At 41.7% G+C, this 23,036-nt stretch overlaps 2 protein-coding genes across 6 annotated transcripts; one reads left to right on the plus strand and one right to left on the minus strand.

Annotated features, from left to right (window-relative positions):
- The first annotated feature begins 141 nt into the window (after positions 1 to 141).
- On the plus strand, positions 142 to 5,167 carry LOC117454694 (G1/S-specific cyclin-E2-like). Of its 2 annotated transcripts, none has more exons than XM_034093820.2 (12): positions 142 to 220; positions 1,133 to 1,164; positions 1,269 to 1,326; positions 1,422 to 1,472; positions 2,267 to 2,379; positions 2,625 to 2,760; positions 3,106 to 3,252; positions 3,398 to 3,493; positions 3,576 to 3,710; positions 4,037 to 4,148; positions 4,257 to 4,414; positions 5,009 to 5,167. In XM_034093820.2, the coding sequence occupies exons 2-12, from the start codon at positions 1,151 to 1,153 to the stop codon at positions 5,084 to 5,086; spliced, it is 1,098 nt and encodes a 365-aa protein (XP_033949711.1). In that variant the 5' UTR covers positions 142 to 220; positions 1,133 to 1,150; the 3' UTR covers positions 5,087 to 5,167. The 2 variants fall into 2 exon arrangements, with proteins under 2 accessions (XP_033949711.1, XP_033949710.1); XM_034093819.2 differs by having other exon boundaries at positions 184 to 306.
- A 421-nt stretch (positions 5,168 to 5,588) lies between these two features.
- Positions 5,589 to 22,258, minus strand: ints8 (integrator complex subunit 8). 4 transcript variants are annotated; one of them, XM_034093816.1, is made up of 29 exons: positions 22,206 to 22,258; positions 21,993 to 22,102; positions 21,168 to 21,297; positions 20,472 to 20,646; positions 20,141 to 20,281; positions 19,841 to 19,912; positions 19,631 to 19,682; positions 18,372 to 18,551; positions 18,100 to 18,207; positions 17,501 to 17,653; positions 17,276 to 17,376; positions 16,996 to 17,137; positions 15,285 to 15,355; positions 14,964 to 15,139; positions 14,741 to 14,871; positions 14,425 to 14,535; positions 13,195 to 13,399; positions 12,816 to 12,937; positions 11,222 to 11,406; positions 11,101 to 11,134; positions 10,953 to 11,012; positions 7,964 to 8,025; positions 7,764 to 7,882; positions 7,544 to 7,647; positions 6,814 to 6,864; positions 6,553 to 6,626; positions 6,410 to 6,474; positions 6,255 to 6,298; positions 5,589 to 5,786 (listed from the first exon to the last, which is right to left on the minus strand). In XM_034093816.1, the coding sequence occupies exons 2-29, from the start codon at positions 21,999 to 22,001 to the stop codon at positions 5,670 to 5,672; spliced, it is 2,994 nt and encodes a 997-aa protein (XP_033949707.1). In that variant the 5' UTR covers positions 22,002 to 22,102; positions 22,206 to 22,258; the 3' UTR covers positions 5,589 to 5,669. The 4 variants fall into 4 exon arrangements, with proteins under 4 accessions (XP_033949707.1, XP_071060896.1, XP_033949706.1 ...); XM_071204795.1 differs by lacking the exon at positions 21,993 to 22,102 and having other exon boundaries at positions 22,206 to 22,253; XM_034093815.2 differs by having other exon boundaries at positions 21,993 to 22,220.
- Between the last annotated feature and the right edge of the window lie 778 nt (positions 22,259 to 23,036).

Consider the following 23,036-nt stretch of genomic DNA (forward strand, 5'->3'; position numbering starts at 1 on the left):
AACGAATAGAACAGCATAATGTTAATGACTACACAATCACAGTAACTTGTCTATAAGTTATACGTGAGCCTATTTTAATTTCTAGTTAATGTTCAGGGTAACGAGCTGTCAGCTTTAGGGTTGAGAGTATTTACACACATGCGCAATCTGCCGCAGATGCTCATTTGTTGGCGCCAGCGCCAACTGGAAACGAGTTTAATTTGGTCTCGGAACCGACTCGGTAAGCTGCAAACATCACTGCTCCTGAAGAGTTAGCTAGCCTCTTTAGCTAAGAGTTGTACCTTTACAGTTCTGGGTCATTCAGAAGTAAGTCATTGGCAAGTGTGTACGTGTATGCTACAATTAAAGCTGTAGTTTGTTTGTTATTTTATTGATAGTTTTGTAAACTCGGTTGTTGTCGAGCTTGTAGGTAGAGTTGTTGCGGTTTTTATCAAGCTAGCATAAAAGTTAGCAAATATTAGCTATATATAAGTAGTCCGGTCAACAGTGGTGACTGTTTTGGGGAAATGTGTGGAGAGGAAACACAGTTTGAATGAGTCCTTTGCTGTCTGTTCCTGGTTTGTAAAGTTGGATATTAATGCGTCTAAATCATGATGTAACTAACTATACATATCACGTAAAAGTAAAACAAACCGTAACATATCGGTTGTTTAATAGTTGTGGATTGTGTACTTCTCTGTTAGTACTGAATTCAAGTCATTTTATCACTGGTACTACTCAAAATGTCCTCCACAGGCCTTTGTGTTGCTGCTAGAGTAGTGGCTGTTTGGGGGGGCTTCACTGCATGTTTCTTTGTGGTGTTCACGGTCCTTTTGTAGCATTAAACTGCAGGATCTTCAGGGCTCAAATATCTCTAAAGGTCATATAAAGTGTCTTAAAGTGTGCTTTTAGGAGCAGATTCGCTGGTGTTTGCTGTAGAGGGGCTTATTTTACGCGCTCACTAATAATGTTGGCGCGTAGGATGAGATTTAAATTATGATAGTATGTAAATGTGATTTCAACGGGCTTGGTTTTGAATGAATGAATCTGTTTGTGCAAGATTGCTGCAGCTGGTTGAAACTGTTTTCATCTGAGGGCCAACTTCCTGGTTAACAAACACTAACGTTGCTTCTAATAATATTATTTTTTACAGACCGCAACCTCCAAAACCATGTCTAGACGAAGGTAAATACCCATTGTGTTGCTATATGAATTATTATGTATGATGATTAGTTGTTCTGTTGTAAAATCGACAACTCCATGTTGAGTTCAGTGTGTTTTCTTTGCAGTGGTCGCCTGCAGAAAAGATCTGAAAATGCTCCAAGGCAGAAAAGCAAAGTAACTAAGGTAATAAACTAATCATTTATGAGGCTACAGAACAGTTTTCATTAGTTGTTATATACACAGAGATCTGACATACAACTTATTTCTTTTATTTTCAGCAAAGCAACAGAAAAAAGATCCAGCCCCTGTCAAAGCTGCAGTGTGAGAAGGTATGCCCCTTCTTTTATTCATTCATTAGAATAGATTCTACTTAATTGTCATTGCACAGAATACAGGTACAAAGACAATGAAATACACTTTAGCTTCCAACTCAGAGTGCAACACGGTTTTTAAGTGTTGAGTAGTTCACATATTATATCTATTCAGAATGTGGAATAAACTGTAATGGGTATGTATATGTTTAATATATACCATGTGGACATATCAAGCTATGCAGGCATTAGTAAAGCATATAAAGTGCAGTGTGTAAATAGTAATACTAACAGTACACTTATTTACTGGATAAACAGCTTGAGTATGATATGAATCAGTGTTTATGCTATACATACAGTGATATAAACACACTAGTGTTATGTATGGGGATGTGAGAGCTTATTTAAGTAGTGATTTATTGTTTGGTTTATAAAATGACAGAAAAGAAAGCAAAATGTCAATCCGAAGTGCAAAGGGAAGTCTTAAAATATCTTGTTTTGTCAGATTACAAACCAAATGATTTTCTATTTGATGAGATATTAATCATATAACGGCAGGACATCTCCACATCTAAGAAGCTGGAACCTTGTTCTTGGACAATGAAACAAAGTGATGCACTGTTTTCTTTGAGTAGAATTAGGAGCAAAGAGTGCCATCAGGGATGCAAGAGAATAGACTACAGTTATAAAGAGCCAAATGCTTCTTCCTCCCCCAAGCATATCATTTCCTTAAAGACCAGATCAGCATTGCAGAAATATCTTGTGCTGTTTCTATCTCTATGTTGCCTTCAATGTTCTCGTTTCTATTTCAGAACTATACAGTACTTGAGTGCGTGGCTGAGCCTCGTGTTCTCATCAAAGCTGCTGTGAGGGGAGTGGACTGCACACCCCCCCTGGTTCAGCCGTCCCCTCTGCCTCCTCTTGGGTGAGTTTCATTTACTATTCAGCCATGGTTTGACTCGTAATTATCTTCTGCCAGACAGTTTAATACAGTCATTTAAAACCCCACGACATTTTTATTTATTGTAAACTTACTGACAACATGAACATTTTCACATTTGAGGGACTGGATTTCTTTTTTGGCCATTTTTACAACTACTGAAAAGTTGCCGATTTGAATTGAATTGGCTAAAGACCATTGTTGCTCCTCCCTTCTGTCTGCGTGTGCAGGTGGGGATCTCCTGAAGACGTGTGGGTGAAGATGGTGGGCAGGGAGCAGAGCTACACACACAGCAAGAGCTTCATGCAGAAACACCCCGCGATACAGCCCAGAATGAGATCCATACTGCTCGACTGGTTAATTGAGGTATGAGTCTTAACAAAACACACAAACATGCTCCATGAAATATTTGTCACAGTTAAAAATGTATGTCTAGACTAGTTGTAAATGCATCATTAAAAAGGTACAACATTCTAACCCAGTTAGTTATTGCCTGTGTGACATCCGTCCAGTTTCCCGTCTCCATAGGTGTTCAAGCCTGGTTTGATATCTTGATTAACGCAATTTAAAATCAGGCTGCTAACACTGTTTTATTTGTCCAATTATGATATGTTCCCCTAATAGTATAAACTTGAAAGAAATGTTGAAAAAGTCATGCCATTTTCTTCACAACATGTTTTAACCTTCTTCCTTTTGCCGTTGTCTCCCCAGGTGAGTGAGGCCTACACTCTGCACCGGCAGACGTTCTACCTGGCTCAGGATTACTTCGACCGCTTCATGTTGACGCAGGACAACATTGAGAAGAACATGCTGCAGCTCATCGGGATAACCTGTCTCTTTATAGCATCCAAGATGGAGGTAAGGCACAACAGGCAGGCATCAAAGCATTGTGAGAACCAACACGTCCCAATATACTTGACGGCATCACAACTGTATTTGATTTGTACATACAGTATAACATGCTTGTTCTTTAAATAATGAAGCCATGTTCCTGTCTTTGTAGGAAGCCTGTCCTCCCAAGCTCGCACAGATGGCCTATGTGACTGCAGGGACTTACTATGAAGAGGAGATCCTGCAGATGGAGCTCATCATTTTGAAGGTAACACTATAATAAGTATATCCAGTTTGACTCGTTATTCTTAATTTGATGTTTGCCTCACTCAACGTGACCTTTCCCTCAGGCGCTGAAGTGGAGCCTTTGTCCTGAAACAGCCGTCTCCTGGCTGAAGCTTTACTTCCAGGTGGCATCCATGAGCACGAACTCTGACCTGCTGGAGTCACAGGTTCCACAGGAGGCTTACGTGCAAATGACACGGGTAGGTGTTCCCATTCGTGTTATTTAAGCGCACGTACCGACACAAATCCCTGTCTCACAGTGGAGTTAAAAAACAAAAAATGAGCATGTCTGCGTTGCTTATTAGATTCATTGTGATGAACGGCACTCCCTCAGTGCTATTCAGATATATCTCTCGTCTTTCTGTATCTTATACCAGAGCAAAGAATCTGTCAGTGTTATGGTTCCTGTTTATGTCCTCTAACTAAGAAAAAGACACTTAACCACCTTATATAATGCCATGTATTCCTCAGTTTAAGTGTGGCTCATGTCTAAAGTGGTTTTCTCTTGTATTTTTGTGTTTCCCAGCTTTTAGATTTGTGCATCATCAACATAAACTCTCTGGTCTTTGAGTATCGAGTGTTGGCTGCCTCGGTGCTGAGTCATTTCATTCATCAGGAAACAGTGGAGAGAGTTTCAGGTAAGATTCACATTGTGTCGGAAGGAGCCGAGGTCGTTATTCATAAGACGTGACGTTTCTGATCCACGGTCTGACCCAGTGTGTAACCATGTGTACCGTGTGTCTCAGGTCTGTGCACACACTCCCTGCAGCAGTGTGTGAGCTGGATGGCCCCCACTGTGGAGGCACTTAGCTTTTTTGGCAGAGCGGCGCTGAGAGACTTTGTCAGCATAAAGAAAGAAGACCGACACAACATCCAGACGCACCTGGACTACATGAGCATGCTGGTTCGTATATTCTGCTGAGATAGTGCATTAGTTTGGCTTCTTCAGGTGATTTACAATAAGTACTTTAGCCTCCTTAAGAATAGGAGCTACATTCTTTCCACACAAACTAAGAGTGGGGTTTTCGACGATCATTAACACAGATGGTTGTTAACATTTAGTACAATTAAATAAACTGTTTAACAGTAAAGAGATCTTTTTTGTTAAGAGTGACTCTTTATGACTAGATGTCTCTATTAGGGCTGCAAAAAATAGTCATGTTTATTTATCTAATCTTTTGGTTAATGGAAAAAAAATGTCAATCATTTCTTCAAACATCCCTCCAGCTATATCTTTTAAACTAAAACTCAAAAAGATTCGGTTTATGACAAATAATCAGGATTAAGATTCAGGAAAGCCTCTATCATTCGTCTTAAATAGATTATTAGTTTGATATTAAATAAACTAAATCAGGGGAACTGATGTATGGTGTGCATTCTTTGGAGTTTACACCAAGGGACTGTTTTAATAGAGCTGTATCTTTAACACATCTCAAAGTACATTTGTTTTGCTGCAGCTATTCTATTGGTTTCTGACTTTTTACTCGTCTTGTTTCAGGAGGGCGTCAATCAAAAGGAAGTGAGCGGCCAGCTCCTCACTCCGCCCAGCAGCACAGAGAAGAGCGTCTCGCACTGAAGCTCAAGAGGAAGACTCTGAAGAGTGTGAACCAAGAGGGCCGGGGTTCAGGTCCCAGCCAGAAGAGCTCGAGTACTGGAAACGGCTCCAAAGCAGAGGCAGGCGGACTGAACCCGAACACTGAAGAGTTTACCGCCCGCTGAACTAAATGTCTCTGGATGCTTATCCACGGTCATATCTCTCTGAATGATTGGCCAAAGCTTTTTTTGCTTGATTTTAGCAACTGGGTGCTTTTAATTCAGAAATGAATTTTTTTCAAAGAATGGAATTGTCATTTCTAGGAAATGAAAGTGATGTGCAATTGTTTACTTTAGTAGCATATGAAATATGTTGGTAGTCAGCAGATCAAATCTTTGAAACACTGCTTCAGGGTCATTGTTTTCAAATGGATGACTTTGTAGCTGATCCAGCCATTGTGTGTGACTCAGGGCCATGAAGAGTCAGTGATTTATCTTCTTATTCTCATTTTAAATGATTGCATGTGTACAAATGAGCAACTGTATTTATTTTAGAAGTTTATTTTCTACCACAAAATAAAAAATGTACATTCCCCACCCCCCGCCTGGCAGTGATTCACACTCTCCTAGAAGTAGAGTTTGGCCATGGCCTGCAGGAACCTCTTCTTCCTCTTCTGAGCGGCCAGCAGCAGCACCTCCTCGGGGTTACTGGTGTTCAGCTCCGTCTGCCCGATGGCTTTGATCTGAGGGAGGCAGGACGGGTTATTGTAGCCTCTGAAATCATACGGCTAGGTGATCTGCAACATTTGGTTGGAGTTTAAAGTTGTGTATAGCATATTACACCTCTTTCAACAGCATTTTAAACCACTCGTTTCTATCGATAGACATGGTAGAGAACTGACTTCCAAAACCCCATTTAAGTTAGATTTACTTTATTGATCGCACATTGGGAATTTGTACATGTTTCATGAGCTAAAATAATGCATTAACCTTGGAAGACACCCGCTATCTGACATATAGATAATATCTGAAATGCATCGAGGGAACACTTTTTATTCCCTCGATGATGGCTATCAAAATGACAGCAACAAACTTGACTCATATTTAAAAAGATAGATTAACTCTATAAAGTAGTCGAACAGCAGTTGTTATATATACAGCCTGGTGTTAGAATAAACCTGATGTAATCCACTGAGGTTTGAACTCCTTACGGCTATTTGTCTCTTCTCCGTCTCGCCCCGCTTGTGGTGAATGTCTCAACACACTGTCAAGGAAAAGGGGAAAAATGGACCTCGTAACAGAAGATTTCTTAAAAACAGAAAGTCAAATCAACTGCATATGATATAGGGCAGTTCAGAAAGGATACGGGTGAGGTACTCCAGGATGGTGACGTCCCAGATGTAGTCATAGAACGAGTCCATGGCATCGTGACTGTGGGGACAGATGAGGACGTGAGAGGTGAGCGGAACCGGGCTTTCGGTCTAAACGGTTGGGTGTGTGATGTCGTACCTGTTCTGTTCTTGAAGAGCTTTAAAGGCCGTCATGTAGTCCACCTCTCGCAGAAACTGGCAGAGAACAGCCACCTGAAAAGGATAAGCGGGAACAGAGTTAAACATGGAACATCAGGCGCTTCAAGGCAGATTCAAAACGGAAGAAAACAAAGTGTGCACTGTACTTTGAAACAAACCATTTTTACATCAGGACGTTAAGATTCTAAAGCAATTAGCAGCTGCAATTAATCTTAGGAAAAGAGAGTGGATGACCTCTGACCTGTGTGTGGCAGTTCATCATTGAACAGCACTTGATCATCCTCTTCAGGACCTGCAGACAACAGAGAGTTCATACAGGATTCATTTCAACATAGTTGCAACTGACATTTTTATTTCCTGTGGGTTTGCCTCAACTCAAATCTGAAGACAAGACCATTTTGAAACAGTTGGCTGAGAAGTGTTTAGTAACTATAGTCAGTATTCGGGCACATGGGACTACTGGTTCCTATGTATTGGATTATATTATAGAAGTCCCAAATATTTAATATAGCATGATAAAGAAATGGCTGTATCAATTTACAAAGAGCACATGCCCTAATAAAGCTCAATATAACCCACATTATGCAGTGTCAACTTAATATTCAATATGGAAGACGAATACGTTAATTATAGACTTATAATGGAATAAATAAATTAGCATTATCTGAAAATCCTGACTATTTCTAAAAGTGTGATCCTGGCTAGATTTCAAGATCCATCACAAAACTTGTGGCTATTTTTCTTCTCACACTAGATTAGGTGTTTGTGCACGTATGGGATCCTGTTATTTAACAGTAGAACAGTGAATAAAGTACGTTTCGTCTCATCCTTTTTTCTTTTATTATTGTAATTTGATCAGAGATAATGTATTATGTTGTAGCATTGTAATTATCATTTTAAAATCACTGTTGATTTGTTCAAAATGATCCAGCTGTTCATAGTGAACGTCTGAATAATGTTTCTGCGTGTACCTGGTCCGAGTAGATGTCGGGGGCCATCGTTTTGGTGAAGAAGTCTGAGCACACGGCTCCGGCCTGGAGGTAAAGGTTCAGAGCAGCAGAGTACTGATTGGTCACTGGAAACAGAGAGACAAGAGCAGCAGGCTTCAGCGAAACTGACACGTGAAATATAAGGACACACTTCTGACCGCAGGTGTCCCTACAGGAACAAAGGCTGCTGGTCTGTTCTCACCAAAGTAGATGTCTGCCTGTGTGATGAGCCACGACTGGTTGTTCGGGTTCAGGGTGAGGGCGTAGGACACCAGCTCTTTGACCGTCACCGCCACAGCTTCCACATCCACTGCCTGGATGCTGGTCCACACACACAAAGGACATTTAGAGGCCTTGTTCGAGAAATGGTAATATTTCATTAAGAAGAAAGATAGCTCTTACTTTAGCAGAGTAGATGGCCAGATGGTGAGGTGTTCGGCTGTCACTTCATTTACAATGTCATCCTAAAGAGGGAGGAAACCGTACGTTACCCAGGGATACTGTAAGCACTTCAGAGAACCACTCTGTGTCCTGCAGAAAGAACTTCCATCATAACATGGTCTTTGTGCACATGGTGCAACATGGAAGCCATTTTCAATTTGAGTCACTACTAGGGTTTACTTCGTCCACAACCTTTTTCTTTTCTTTTTGTCTTAAAGATTAAACGGCAACAACGTCAGCTGATGGTCAACCTGCAATATTCTCCATAAAAAGACAAGACTCAAATCTAGTTTAAAGAAGACATATTACTCATGTTCAGGTTCATATCAGTATGAAGTGTCTCCACCGGGACATGTCTCCATGCTTTGTGTTCAAACAGCTCTTTATTCTTCCCATACTGCCTGTGCTGCAGCACCTCTTTTCACCCTCTGTCTGAAACCAGAGCCCAGTCTGCTCTGATTGGTTAGCTGGCCAGCTCTGTTGTGATTGGTCAACCACTTTGAGATGTCCTTCCTCTTAACCCATCACGTACAATGTGTTCGAGCACCAGCGGTGTGAAATCTTACCTGCTCTAAGATGTCTTTCCCTTTTACTTCTATCGCTGCTTTGAAACCTGAATATCCCTAGGGTGATTAATAAAGGTTTAGCTTCAACTTAACTATACAAACAGGATAATGTTGTATACAAATCAGAAAAGAATTAAGGGCATTTGACACAACTGGTTTCATCTAATTCTGTTTTTGTCATTTTAATAAATACTTAAAAACCCTAAATGACTAGCCCCCCAGGAGTTATGGAACATTTGCCTATAATTCTTCCCAAAGTTTAGATATAATCAAACATTCACCAGTGATATTTAGTAGCTTTTGGTACATACAATTATTTTTTAGGCTTGATTTATATCAAATATAGTGAAAAATGGGTTGCTCAAAAAGATTAGCCCCCATGTGAATTTTTGCTTTCAAACCACACCTAATCAACCAATCAGCTTTCAAGCCACACCTAATCAACCAATCAGCTTTCAAACCACACCTAATCAACCAATCAGCTTTCAAACCACACCTAATCAACCAATCAGCTTTCAAACCACACCTAATCAACCAATCAGCTTTCAAACCACACCTAATCAACCAATCAGCTTTCAAACCACACCTGAGCATTCAATCAGCTTTCAAACCACACCTAATCAACCAATCAGCTTTCAAACCACACCTAATCAACCAATCAGCTTTCAAGCCACACCTAATCAACCAATCAGCTTTCAAACCACACCTGAGCATTCAATCAGCATACAAGGACTCCAAGAAACAGGCACTTGAATACCTTATTGAGAGGGACTATACTACTACTCCTACTCACCATGCCAAAGTCAAAGGACATCAGTCTTGAGCTCAGAAAGAAGATAGTGGAGGCTCTTGATAAGGGGCAAGGCTATACTGCTATTTCCAAGCGCTTCACAGTGTCTGGAACTGCTGTGCGTTGCATCATTGCAAAGTACAAGTTCTGTAAGAAACAAACCTGGGCGTGGTCGAAAGCGCAAGATTTCAAGAACTCTGGAGAGGAAAATAGTCAGATGTCAGCAAGAATCCCGGACATCTGCCAAGATGATTGTTGCTGACCTGGCCTCCTCTGGAGTTGATGTTTCAAGGAACACAGTGGTGAGGGCTCTTCATCGTGGTGGGCTACAGGCCGAGCCATCGTCCCAGAAGAACCCCTTCACTCAAAGAGCGGCATCAGAGCCAGACTGCGGTTTGCCCGGGAACATTTGAAAGGTAAAGATGAGTTGGGTAAGTCTGTGCTTTGGTCTGATGAGGCTAGACTGGAACTGTTTGGGCACATGGATGTTGCTCATGTTTGGCGAAGAAAGGGAGAGGCCTTCAACCCTAAGAACACATCGTGCTGTGGGGCTGTGTTGCAGCCTCAGGCACAGGAGCCTTGTTCGGGTGCAAGGCCTCATGAACAAAGAAAATGATGGTGACATTTTGAGGGATCATATGAAAAGTTCTGCTCTTAGTCTTCGCTTAGGTCGTCGCTGGGTCTTCCAACAAGACAATGACCCAAAGCACACATCAAACGTGGTCCAACAGTTCCTAAAGGACACCAAAACCAAGGTGCTGGAGTGGCCCGTCCGTCAAAGTGAACGTCCACGCTCGGAAACCATGCAATTTGGACCAGCTGGAAGAATGGGCCAGAACCCCTCCAGAGACCTGCAAAGAACTGCCCTAAGAGCTTGTTGTCAGTTGTGGCTCAGAAAGGGTACACTATTGGCTATTAATGGCCTGGGGGCTGATATTTTTTGACCGACCCATTTTTCACTATATTTGATATAAAGAAAACCTAAACAAATATGTTATGTTCCAAAATGTACCAAAAGCTACTAAATAGCAATGTTTGATTATATCAAGTTTTATCAATGCTGGAAACTTTGTTTAGAATCTTAGGAAAATGTTCCATAACTCCTGGGGGGCGAATCATTTAGGCCTCAACTGTGTATTTATTTGTTCTTGTGTGAACTCTTACCTGGCCCACGTGCTTCCCTCTCACTTCTCTTGCTGTTCTGAAACCTGAATATCCCTAGGGTGATTTGTAAAGGTACATTTAACAAAAAGAACAGGATCATCTCGTATCCAAAATATTTTTAAAGAAAAGTGGAAACATCTTGTTTGACCTAATCCTATTGTTGATATTCTAATATGTAATGTTCCTTTTACATTTTGTCTTCTCATTCTCCTGTGAACTCTTACCTGCCCTATCTTGTGTTTCCCTCTCCCTGCTGTTCCTGCTCTGGAAGCTACATGTCCCTACAGTGATCGGTACAGGTTCAGTTTCAACTTCACAGGAATGTGAACAAATTGCTGACAAAAGGAACCCTACACCACACAGCCTATGTAGGACTCCGCAGGGTGCCATCAATGTGGAACAGTTCCAGCAGCTGAAATCCTGGACGTACCCGCACTATGCTGTGGAACCTGACGAACAGCGAGATGAGGGTCGTCAACACCAGCGGCTCCTGTGAGAAACAAGAAGACACTTGCACCATCAGCGCCTCAACCTATATGGATTCAATGTTTGGAGCGTTTAGTTTGTCGAAGACTTACTCGAAGTTTCTTGATGAAAGTGATGAATTTGCTCCTGAAAGGGCGAGAGAAGGAAAGCACCAGAATGAGCGTTAGTCTCCGTGTAGGATTGTGTTCTCAGATCTGTTTGTTGGCAGTGTACCGCTGCAGGATGCCCATGGAGGACTCCCTCTGCTTGATGAGCCCCACTCTGCCGTCGTTGTTCCTCTTGTGCTGGACGGACATGCTGCAGATCTGCACCACCACGTCCCACAGCTCCTTGGCTGTGCGCCGGCACTCTTTAGGGCCCGGCAGCTCTTTGCACGTGGAAGCCAGCAGCTGACCGATCTATCAGAAGGGAGGGGATGAATCAAATACAAAGCAAGAGTCCTGAGCGTTGAAAGCATCCCACAGCCAGACGAGGGTCCTTCATCAAACATGCTTTGTTAAGGGCCGTCGTGCAGCTGGTTGAGCAATTGAGTCTTTTAGTAAACAACTCGTATGGCTTACACCTGCAACAACGGATTCATTTGGACGATTCAGCGGCAGCACACCTTCTGGAGTCGGGGCGAAGCATTGAGCACACACAAAGCGTTGTTATTATTCGATACATTTTAGTCCAACATCCACTCGTCTTTCAAGCCGCTCAATGCTCCACTTTGTTAGTCAGCTAGACTCTAAATCAGGGATGGGCAACTTTGATGGTGGTGGGGGCCACATCATTGATGTACTGGCCACCAGGGGGCCGCAGATTCACTTGGAACACACACGCACACAAATTCCATGTGTTGTATGTAATTATTAACAAATATACTAAGTCTGACATCTTCATTGACATTTTACAATCAAAGGGAACATCCCCAAAAAATGGGAACATCCTCTAATAAGCTCACTAAACAAATATCAGTTCACAGAAATGTTATTTCATTTTTACAAGTGGCATGTTTGTATTGAACAGGTTATTAAACAGTGGAATAAAACTATTGAGATTAACCATTAGATGACAAACACATCAAGTCATGAACACTAACCCAGACATTAGTTGTCTAACTTGAACCTAAACCACTTGTAGCCAGTCTCTGCATTCCCCTTATTCCACAATAAGGGGAATGTCCACACAGGCACCTGTCAGACTGCTGTTCCTCAGCGCCGCTCCCCCTCCCTCCTGCTGAAATTATGAATGAAAAGCGTAGCAATCGTAGATAACACGGCAGGGTCCGTTACAGTTAGTTTTCATCTGATTTCAAATAAACAAAGTCTTGGTTTTAAGAATATTAAACTTGTTTCGCCAAATTCAGATGATAAAAACAACTTTTAAGCTTGTAAAGGCATAATTACAAGAGCCAACTTAACGTCACAGCAGGCATAACAACAGCCGGTGTTTCTTGTGAGGCTTTCCCCAGGAAACAAACACAATACACACAAATGCGTCACAGATTATTTCGCGGTATTTGAAATCATCTACGCAGCTCGCGACGTAACTAGGAGTCTAGTGGACGGTATCAGTACTACAAGTAAAAAAAAATAAAATGTTTTTTTTATTAATTACGTTGTTTATAAATTAATCTGAGGGTCGCAAAAAGAGGAGGTGGGGGCCGCATGCGGCCCGCGGGCCGCCATTTGCCCATCCCTGCTCTAAATGTATCGGTTACGTGGGGCTTGCCCGGTCACACTGGCACGTGTTCATTTGTGTTGTTAATGTAGAAAGGAGCCAAGCTATCATCTGTGTGAGTGCATTAGTCAGGCAGACCGTCTACCTTGATGTACGGGTTGTTCATGACCAGAGAGGGGGGCACCTGCAGGGTCAGGTAGTCATTCTCCCTCCAGTTCAACATGAAGGCCACACACTCCTCCCCCACCACCTGGCGCAGAGGCAGATCTGGAGACAAACAGAGAGTTCAGGGCATCTGAAGCTACTGTTTTTGTGTTTAGCACAGGACAGAGTAGCAGTTGTGTTTTTCTTTGTTCTATAATGTACAAACTTGATAAATGACCCTTCTTTTTACTGCAGGACTGAGCCAATTGTGATGCTACCCACATAGACCTTAATGTCAGAGTGCCTCCAAAGTGTCTAAACTATTGATGATGTAAGACAAATGATAGTTAGGTAAAAATCAGGTGCTCCCATCCTCTCACCATGTATCCTCATCTCCAGGTATCCCCTCACCCTGCTGACCAGGTCTGAGGTGGGTCTCTCCTTGCTGCCCTCGGCTGCCATGGTCTCATGCGCGCGGACCTCCAGCAGCAGCATCTCGTTCAGCATCACCTGCCTCAGCTTCGGGGAGAACTCGGTGACCAGCTCCAGGCAGGCGGAGTACAGCTGTCGGGCGTGGGGAAAGTCCTGAGACAGGAAACGAGGATGTACGTGTTAAACATTGTTATAATCCCAAAGCTTATATACCTCTTGTAAGTGTTTCAGTCATTGTTGCATTTGTCCACAGCCTCAAACATTTCCTCACCTATTGTATCACTGTTACCTTTTGATGAGCTAGGTTAGTTTTTCTCTAAGTCAGTAACCTTTCTAGGCACTGATCAGGTAAGCATTCTTTTATTTGACGCAGCACCATGTCATGGTTTCATATTATTCCCTGTGTTCGTCCTCCTGGTTCCTGCAATGTATTTTGTATTTGTATTGTATTTTATTATATTTATATCTTGTCTTTTCATTTTCCTTTAATTTTATTGTTTACAATGTTGTTATTTGTTTTTAATCCGTACAGCCGACTGAGAAAAACGTTTTGTGTGATATTGGTTTGTATAAATAAACTTGATTTTGATTTGAAAAGACAGTTTCAGTTTTTGTTGAAAAAAAAGATACTTAGGAATATAACTATAATTCTTTTTTTCATTGATGTCTTTTATGTTTGATTCAATGTTAAACTTGTTAAATAAAATAATGTTTTGATTGAGTTTTTAATTCAACAAGCAATATGTTGTATTTTAGCAGTATGCTAAATGCAGCAAAATGGCAGAACTAAGTACACTTTCATAACCCAGGGTGTTTCTCAATGTCGAGTACGCTTGCTTGGTAGCACATGTCTTCCGAGCGTCTTGCTTCAGAAGCGAGGCAAGAATACTTCCTGGCATTCGGAAAACGAAGAGTGGAACAGGCGAGCAAGTGTGCGTCATGAGAGGCCCGGCCTTACATTTTCCGCCACAGATTTGGGGAAATTACTCCGTGCGCAAAGCATTGTGGGGATTTTAAGACCGGAGTCTACACTTGTGCAGCCTCGAAATTTCTCGCTACAAAGTACGCCGGGCTCGGTAGAATTCCAAGTATGCTGGACATTGGAACAGTCCTTCGGCGGCACTCGATGACGTATTCAATAACCTTATTGTACATTTCCCTCACTAGTGCAGCCCTACCTTTATTGATATGCAGTGCAGTCCTTTGGCCATGAAGATGTAAACCAGGTCCTTAGTCAGGTTGTCTTTGATGCCCAGGATCACGTTGATGTAGTCCTTAGGAGCTTCCCACTGTACACACAAGCAGAAAGTGGTCTTTTAAATACATCATTATATCTAAAAATCAATAAGACATTTTCTAAAAAAAGTTGAAAATATCCTTAAAGGTGGCTATGGATCAAATCAACCATGTTTGTTACTCCTTAAATATAGATATCCAATATGTTAATGCTTCTTATATCCGTTTTCTCTCCTGTGTCAGTATGTGAGCTCTGACCTTGCTGTTGACCCTCCAGAAGGGTCTCTCAGCCATGCCGTGCAGCTCGATGAGGATCTGTCTGATCCTGCGGGGCTCCAGTGAGAGGATGAGCTGCTGCTCCAGCTGCCCGATGCTCACACTCGACGAAGCTGAAGCACAATGCAGGAAGTGAGACGCTTCAAAAAGACTGGGAGGTTTGCATTTCAACCAGCAGATAACACACGTTGGATGAACGCCGTACCTGGAATGTCATAGAAGGAAGGCAGAGGCTTGGCGCTGAGGTTGATGGTGACTGATCTCTTCCTCAGCTGCTCCACCAGCACCTTCCTGTCCTCCTCCTTCAGCAGCTCCACAAAGAGCTTATGAGAGGAGACCCCCATCAGCAGAGGCAGCTCCTGCAGGGTCTCACACAGAGTCCTGCAGAACGACAGAAGCATCATTGAAAAGAGGATTAAGATGTTAAACACTGCACAGCAATCTTCATTCCAGCCAGCTGTCGGTTCTGACTTTACGTACATCAGCGTATCGTCACTTTAGGTGACCCCACTCTGCTCATACTCACTTCAGGAAAGTGGCCATGTTCCTCCTGGATGACTCGGATGGACGGTCTTTTCCCAGTGAAAGTGTGCACACCTGCAGGACGGAGAATATTACATTCAAATGTACAGAAGCCTTTTTTTTTTAATAAACTATCACGAGAAAAAAAGAGATACATGCTCCTCAAATGTCTGCACAGTTTTACTTCAATTCCAAAAAATCCTATCAGTTAGATTTCATTAAAAAAAATTAAAATGTAATGCAAAAGATTATTATGAATCCTCATGCTAATCTTTATAAAAGTCCCACAAATGTTTTTCTCTGAGCAGAAGGGTTTTCACTCACTGACACCAAATGGGATAATGCTTCTTTGCATTGTTTAAAGGTCATTTGAGCTTTATTTTATAGTTGAGTGAAGGAAATATAGAGGCATAAGTCATACTTAAATATTCTGTATGTTCCATACACTCTCCAAGAACTTGGAGTTTCAGGCTCTGCACTTTCCCTCCTCACCTCATACCTCAAAGACCGTACCTACAGGGTAACTTGGAGAGGGTCCGAGTCCGACCCTTGTCAATTAACTACAGGGGTCCCTCAGGGCTCTGTTCTTGGTCCCCTCCTCTTCTCCCTGTACACAAACTCGCTCGGACCTCTGCTTGTTTAGCTGACATCTCTCAGTGGATGTCCGCTCATCATCTCAACCTTGACAAAACTGAACTGCTTTTCCTTCCGGGAAAAGATTGTCCCACTCTTGACCTGACTATCAACATCGGCACCTCTGTCGTTTCCCCGACTCAGACTGCAAGGAATCTGGGTGTGATCCTAGATAACAACCTGTCCTTCACTGCAAACATCGCTGCTCCAACCCGCTGCTGCAGATACACGCTTTACAACATCAGGAGGATACGTCCCCAGCTGACCCAGAAAGCGACGCAGGTTCTGGTCCAGGCTCTCGTCACCTCACGCCTAGACTACTGCAACTCCCTCCTGGCTGGTCTACCTGCATGTGCCATCCGACCTCTGCAGCTCATCCAGAATGCAGCGGCTCGTCTGGTCTTCAACCTTCCTAAATGTTCCCACACCACGCCGCTCCTCCGCTCCCTCCACTGGCTTCCGGTAACCGCTAGAATTCACTTCAAGACACTGGTACTTGCGTACCATGCTGCGAATGGATCTGGCCCTTCCTACATCCAGGACATGGTTAAACCGTACACCCCAGCGCGTGCACTCCGCTCTGCATCATCCAAACGACTCGCTGCACCCAAGTTCCCATCAGCAAAAACACGTGGGTTTGCTATCCTGGCTCCAAAATGGTGGAATGAGCTCCCCATTGACATCAGGACGGCAGAAAGCTTACACACCTTCTGGCGCAGACTGAAAACTCATCTCTTTCGACTCCACCTCGAGCGATAGAATTACTAACAAAGAACTGCTAACAGAGCACTTATATACTAATAAAGGGCTGGCTTATCTAAAGCCAGTTGAGTAGCACTCGAATTACTTGGCTCTATGAAACCTGATGTACTTATATGATTCTGTTTTCTTCAAGGTTGTGTCTTCTTGATCGAATGTACTTATTGTAAGTCGCTTTGGATAAAAGCGTCAGCTAAATACAATGTAATGTAATGTTCCAGGTTTGAACACTTCAATCAGTTGAAGCTCTAAAGCTTGAATTACTCCTGTAAGAATCCCTCATCAGACGCACATATTTGAGACACAAGAAGGCGAGTGCGTACGTCTAAAATGAAGTCCACCATCTTCTTGCTGGGCTTGAGGAGCAGCTGGTGGAAGCGCACGCTGAGCACTTCTCCTTCCAAAGCGTCTCGGACAGCGTTGCAAACACACAGCTTGAAGCAAACCTCGTCCAGACTGGACTCCCTGCAGAGCATCGAGAAAGAAGATGTTTGTTAGATTCTTTATAAATATGCAAGTGGACTCTTTGCACTATATATTAAAAACATCAAATCAAAGGCGATGCCAGCAAGCAGTTGATGTTGGATGAAATGATGTGCTCACCCTTGTTGGACCTTGTACAGGAACTCTCTGAGAACAGAGCGTCTGAAGTTGCTTGGCAAAGTGCGGCACATGTTGTCTTTGATGAAGGCTTCAATGACAGCCTGTCAGAGAGGAATACATCCTATCAAGTACTTTGCTGCCTCCATGCTGGTATCTTTCATTCAAGTTGATATTACAGTAGGTGTTCCAAACAGACGTTCAGACGCCTGCAGCGTGCGCTCTGACCTGGTGGTTGTGCGCTCTGATCAGACTGTTGATCTGGTTGTAGGGCGTGTTCTGTGTGTCTGACGGGTCGCAGTCTTCAGTCAGAGCTTTGCAGGCGTTCCAGTAGCCGGCCAGACGCTTCTCATCCAGGTGGACGTGGACGGTGGAATCCAGCTGAAAACAAAGTGTCTATGAATTACTACTGGTATCGAACTGTAACAATAAAAGGACTGAAAGAGGCCACATCTGAGCTGGTTAAGTTCCATTGGGTTTTATGACTACAATTAGAATCACATTAAATACATTGTTTAAACATAAGAAGTTATGACAAGATTGTGCAATACAAATATACAATATGTATATTAACTAAATAGAAGTGTAATGTACAGTATATGTATGCATTAAGCGTATACATATTTGTTTTATCTTTTAACAAAATGTATGTTTCTTTCCTTGAAATCATTTGAATCATTGTTTAGGTTTACATATTGTTTACAATGTTCTCCATAAAATGATATCATCTTTTGGTATTTGTGAATGCAGCATAATGTGTTTTTCCAACGATGTGCCTACTGTATGATCTTCGACTAAATACTTAAGTGATACACAAGTGGATCTACCTTAGTAAACAGTTCCTTAGTCTGTCTGAAGTGATCCCGGGCTTTCTCATAGGCCGTTTGATCTGTGCAGCCTTGCTGGAAGAAAATCCCTCCCAGATCATAATTCACCTGAAACACCAAAGTACAAATTAAGATCCATTTCAGACTCAACACACGAGAAATGCAATGAGTGACACTTCCTTTTTGTTTCAGATTCATTGGGAGATGATGTTTTACAAGTTCTCCCTGCTTCGATGAGCTTCATCTAATAGTACGTTGTGCAGACCGCTGACCTGACAGTGCAGCTCGTCAGCACTGATCCTGAGCCCTGCGGTGGAGTACTCCGTCTCCCCGTTGGCAGCAGCGTCAGCAGCCAGCAGGTCCAGAGTCCTCAGAGTGTGAACATAGAAATCTTTCTTCAGCTGCAGAGATCCTTCCAGGACACTGATGGAGTCTGTCGCCTGCTCTTTCAGCTGAGGGCAGCAAGGGGTTTGAGAGGTTATTTCATAGCCGGTGGAAAAGGACAAAACAGGATTCCTTTAATAGGGGATATCATGAAATGCATGTCTAAACTATGAGACAAAAGAAATATTGGATTCATTTCTTATATAAATATGATGTTATGCATAAATAATACGCATAGCCCAAGCAGCCATTCACAAGACCCCATTATTTAGAAAAAGAGAGCATACTGTAAACCAGTGTGGAAGTTTAAAAGCAAGTTAATTCGTCTCTCAAAAGTCCTTTGGAATTAGCAAAAAGTTGATATGCTATACTTTCTTCTTCTTGAATTAACAGGAATAGGATCAATGTAGGCTAAGTGTTTTCTAAATCCATTCTACTCCTCATCCGATGTCACATTCAAAACACAAGGATATTATTTATACAGTAGATTATAATAAGAAGGTTTAATACGGTTCATCTGATTTTAAATCATTACATGGTTTAGGACCAAAGTATATTGTTGAACTCCTGCATAATTACGAGCCATCAAGGTGCCTCAGGTCTTCTGGGACGGGTCGGCTATCGGCTCCGAGAGTAACAACAAAACATGGAGAGGCAGCATTTAGCTGTTATGCCCGACACTCTGGAACAAACTACCCAAACATGCACGTCCCCAGAAACGCTCACTATTTTTAAATCGAGACTAAAAACATGTCTCTTTGCCGCTGCTTTTAATTGAGATGATCATATTTGAACTACAGTATGCCTTTTAAACATGTATTGTATACCTGTGGTGTTTATTTTTATTATTTTATTATCTTTGCCTGTTGTAAAATGCCATTATATAATGTGTTTTTACTGTATGTATTCCTAAAAAGTCTTTTAATTTGTTTTGTAAAGCACTTTGAATTGTCGCGTACAGAAAAGTGCTATATAAATAAACTTGCCTTGCCTAATACGCTGTCATTTTGAGGTCTACCTGGATCATTCTTAGGTGATTTTGAAATGGGTTTAAGAGTGCATAGATACCATGATAACATGTTAATAGATATCATCAATGTCGTTGGGAGAGAAATCAGAGAATGTCATAAAGAACACATGAACTCACCACAGTGAGGATGTTGTCAGTCATCTCCTTCTCCTGCTGCACTATACTTAACCTGCGAGAGGCCGTAGCACAACAAATCATCATATAGAGCACTTTTATAAAGTTATATTTGTATTTCCTAAATGTGCAACTGCATACAATAAGCATGAGGAAATGTGTTTGCTCTGTTAACAACTTTAGCTTGGTACAACAAGAAGGATTAGAATGTACATGTTCATCTGGTGAGGTCCTGGCTTGGTCTGTTTCTCAGGGAAGCTGCTCAGCACAATGGTTCTGATGGCCCTATGGAAGAAACAAAGACAAATACTTCAGATTAAAAACACTCTGAATATTCTTTATTATTTGTATTCATGCAGTTTTTCTTCTTTGTGACAAATGTGAATACAATTGATGAAGTGACACAATCTGAAGTGACAGAAACAATCTGAAGGGACAGAAACAATCTGAAGGGACAGAAACAATCTGAAGTGCAAAACGTTTCTTCGTACATCAGCTTTGGATCTTACTCACCAGCGGTTGTATATGATGACAGCCATGGCCGTAGTGGGAGGCAGAGTGGAGAGGTCCAGGTCCACATGTTTCACCCCTGGAGGCACTTTGCTCACACACAGGAGCTCATTGAGTAACATATTTAATACTGGAATGGTCAAACTGGAGGGGAAGAAAGGATCAACAAGAACATGATCCAAACATCTGTATGATTTTATAGACTTTCATACATTCCAAATTGACTTGAAGCAATGTGGACGAGCAAAGAAAAGCATGAAAAGTCACACTGTCTTCCTCAGCTTAAACAGTATATGAAAGGGCCTTTCACACACACACCTACACACACTCTTACCCTTTCTCCAGAGCATCCAGATCCCACTTCATGTGTGCAGCGACCTTCAGGGCCAGCAGCTTCAGGGTGCGGTTCCGGCGGTTGTCTGCTGGAGGCTGCACCTGGTTCTGCTCGTTCACAGAGGGTTTGGACGCCTGCTCCAGGAACTGGATGATCAGCTGCACTGGTGTTGGGTCTGTGGGAAACACATACACACATATATGGACATTGAAAAGCATGCAGTTCATTTATTTAAGGTGTCCACGCAAAATGTAATCCTTTTAAGTTATTTTGCAATTAAGCGTTATACATGTAGAAAAAAAAGATGGATTATATTAAAATGGGTGATAATTATGCAATATTCAAAAATAAGCATGTCTTGAGTTGAACAACTTTGAACATGATACAAAAATAGAGAGAAAACATTTATATATTATAACTTATAATGTGCTTTACTCAATAATGAGTAATGACGAAGAGATTTTTGTTTCATAACCAAGGCATAACATTCATTTATATATTTTTTTTTTAATCAAAAATACATTCATAAGCAAAGACATTTTAGCCATGTTCAACTCAAGGGGAAGTTGTGTCGCAGTTGATACAGGGCAGATTATTTAACGAATAGAACCAGTGTTTGTGTTTTATAATTTGGTTTGCTAGATGAAGAGACCAATACCAATCTGGTAAAGGCCTTGTACATCACACTGATCTGACCTGGGTATGACTTCTGCAGGTGGTTCTCCAGCAGGCTGCCGTCCAGGAGGAACTCAAACCAGGACACCTGGAGGGGGGTGCTGGGCCGGCCGCTGGTCACAGCAGCCACCCGGTCCACACTCATCCTCCCCTGGGGAACAGGACACATTCTGGATTTAGTTTCATTGATTAACACATCCTAATAAAGGCTTGCTTTTTTTTACTCTATATTGGAACTCCATGTCAACAAACAAAATGAAATTGTCCTGGAACAAAATGATTGCATATCAATTTAACACACAAGATCAGTTTACCAAATAGTCATCAGGAGGAATATACTACCGAGCCTCTGAAAACAGTATAAGTGAATTTCTATTTTATAGTGAGATCCTAATTTATTTTATATTCTTTATTTCAAATTGTGATAGTTATGTCCCAAAATACCAACACAAATTCACTTCAGCTACCTCATCATAGAGATGGACAGCAAAAATGGAGTGCTGTTATTACTTCTTTTGACAACATAATTTCTGTAGGTCACATTTAATAATCCCACACATTTAGTGTATTTTATTAAGAGTAGTAATATAAACACATTCATGAACAACACCCAACCACGTGTATTTTACGCTATGTTAGCCAGCTATGTAACTATTTCTTTAAAGATCGTAACATTAGCAAAGTTATATTCAATATTCAGTTTATTTTCTATGATGACCAAGGTAGGTTTATTTCGATCATCGTGTTGTCCCGAGTGGACGGAGTTCAAATATATCCAGAACGAGAGAGCGAACATGACTGAACTACGGTGGCTTTTGGCTTCAAGTGTATATGAATCAAGCGCACCTCTTCCATCCTCTGCTGTGTGTGGAGCTGCCGTTGTTTTGGGCTAATATTCTAGCTAACTAGCTAAACTTTTCAGCCCGGTCCGGACAGACGGGAACGGGTTAGCTTACCTTTATAGGCCAAATGGAACAAATAGAAAAAAAATTAGCCTACTATACAGAATAACCTCCAAAATAAAAGCTGGAACAGCTACATGGACTGTTTAATTCTCACATAATGTATTCTGCGCTTCGAAATCTCGCCGCCTCTTCCGGTTCCGCTTCTTCGCCAGGGAGACACAGGTGCGCAGTGTTAGCGCATATTTATGTTGCGAGCGTGGACTTAATGTGTTATTATAACTGTGCGTGTCAAAGGCTACTCACTTTATTGTACTTATAAGTACAATTTAGATTTACTTTTTAGTTTAGTCTAGTATTCTTCATTTATAATACTTTTATCGTTACTTCACTACATTTAATTATTTGATTATCCCTTACACAGATATTACTAAATCACTTTTGGGGAATTATAATATTTTGTCTAAGGCCCTATCGAACACTCATTTAAGATGTGTTTTTTTTTTAAAGAAAATTGAGTAATATAATACTATAATATGAATTCATTCGTTATATACAATTAAGTAGTAAATTAATAAACTACATAGAAATGTGATACACATAAATACACATTACAGAGGTGAAACCCTTTGGATTCTCCACACATAGCGTTGTGTGTTCCTTCCAAACAACTCAACTTTGGTTTCATCTGTCCACAGAACATGTTGCCAGCAGTGCTGTGGAACATCCAGGTGCTCTTTTGCAAACTTCAAACGTGCAGCAATGTTTTTTCTGGACAGCAGTGGCTTCCTCCGTGGTGTCCTCCCATGAACTCCATTCTTGTTCAGTGTTTTACGTATCGTAGATTCGTCAACAGAGATGTTAGCATGTGCCAGAGATTTCTCTAAGTCTCTAGCTGACACTCTAGGATTCTTCTTCACCTCATTGAGCATTCTGCGCTGTGCTCTTGCAGTCATCTTTACAGGACGGCCACTCCTAGGGAGAGTAG

Source organism: Pseudochaenichthys georgianus, chromosome 11 (genome assembly GCF_902827115.2).
Source record: "Pseudochaenichthys georgianus chromosome 11, fPseGeo1.2, whole genome shotgun sequence".
NCBI lineage: Eukaryota > Metazoa > Chordata > Actinopteri > Perciformes > Channichthyidae > Pseudochaenichthys > Pseudochaenichthys georgianus.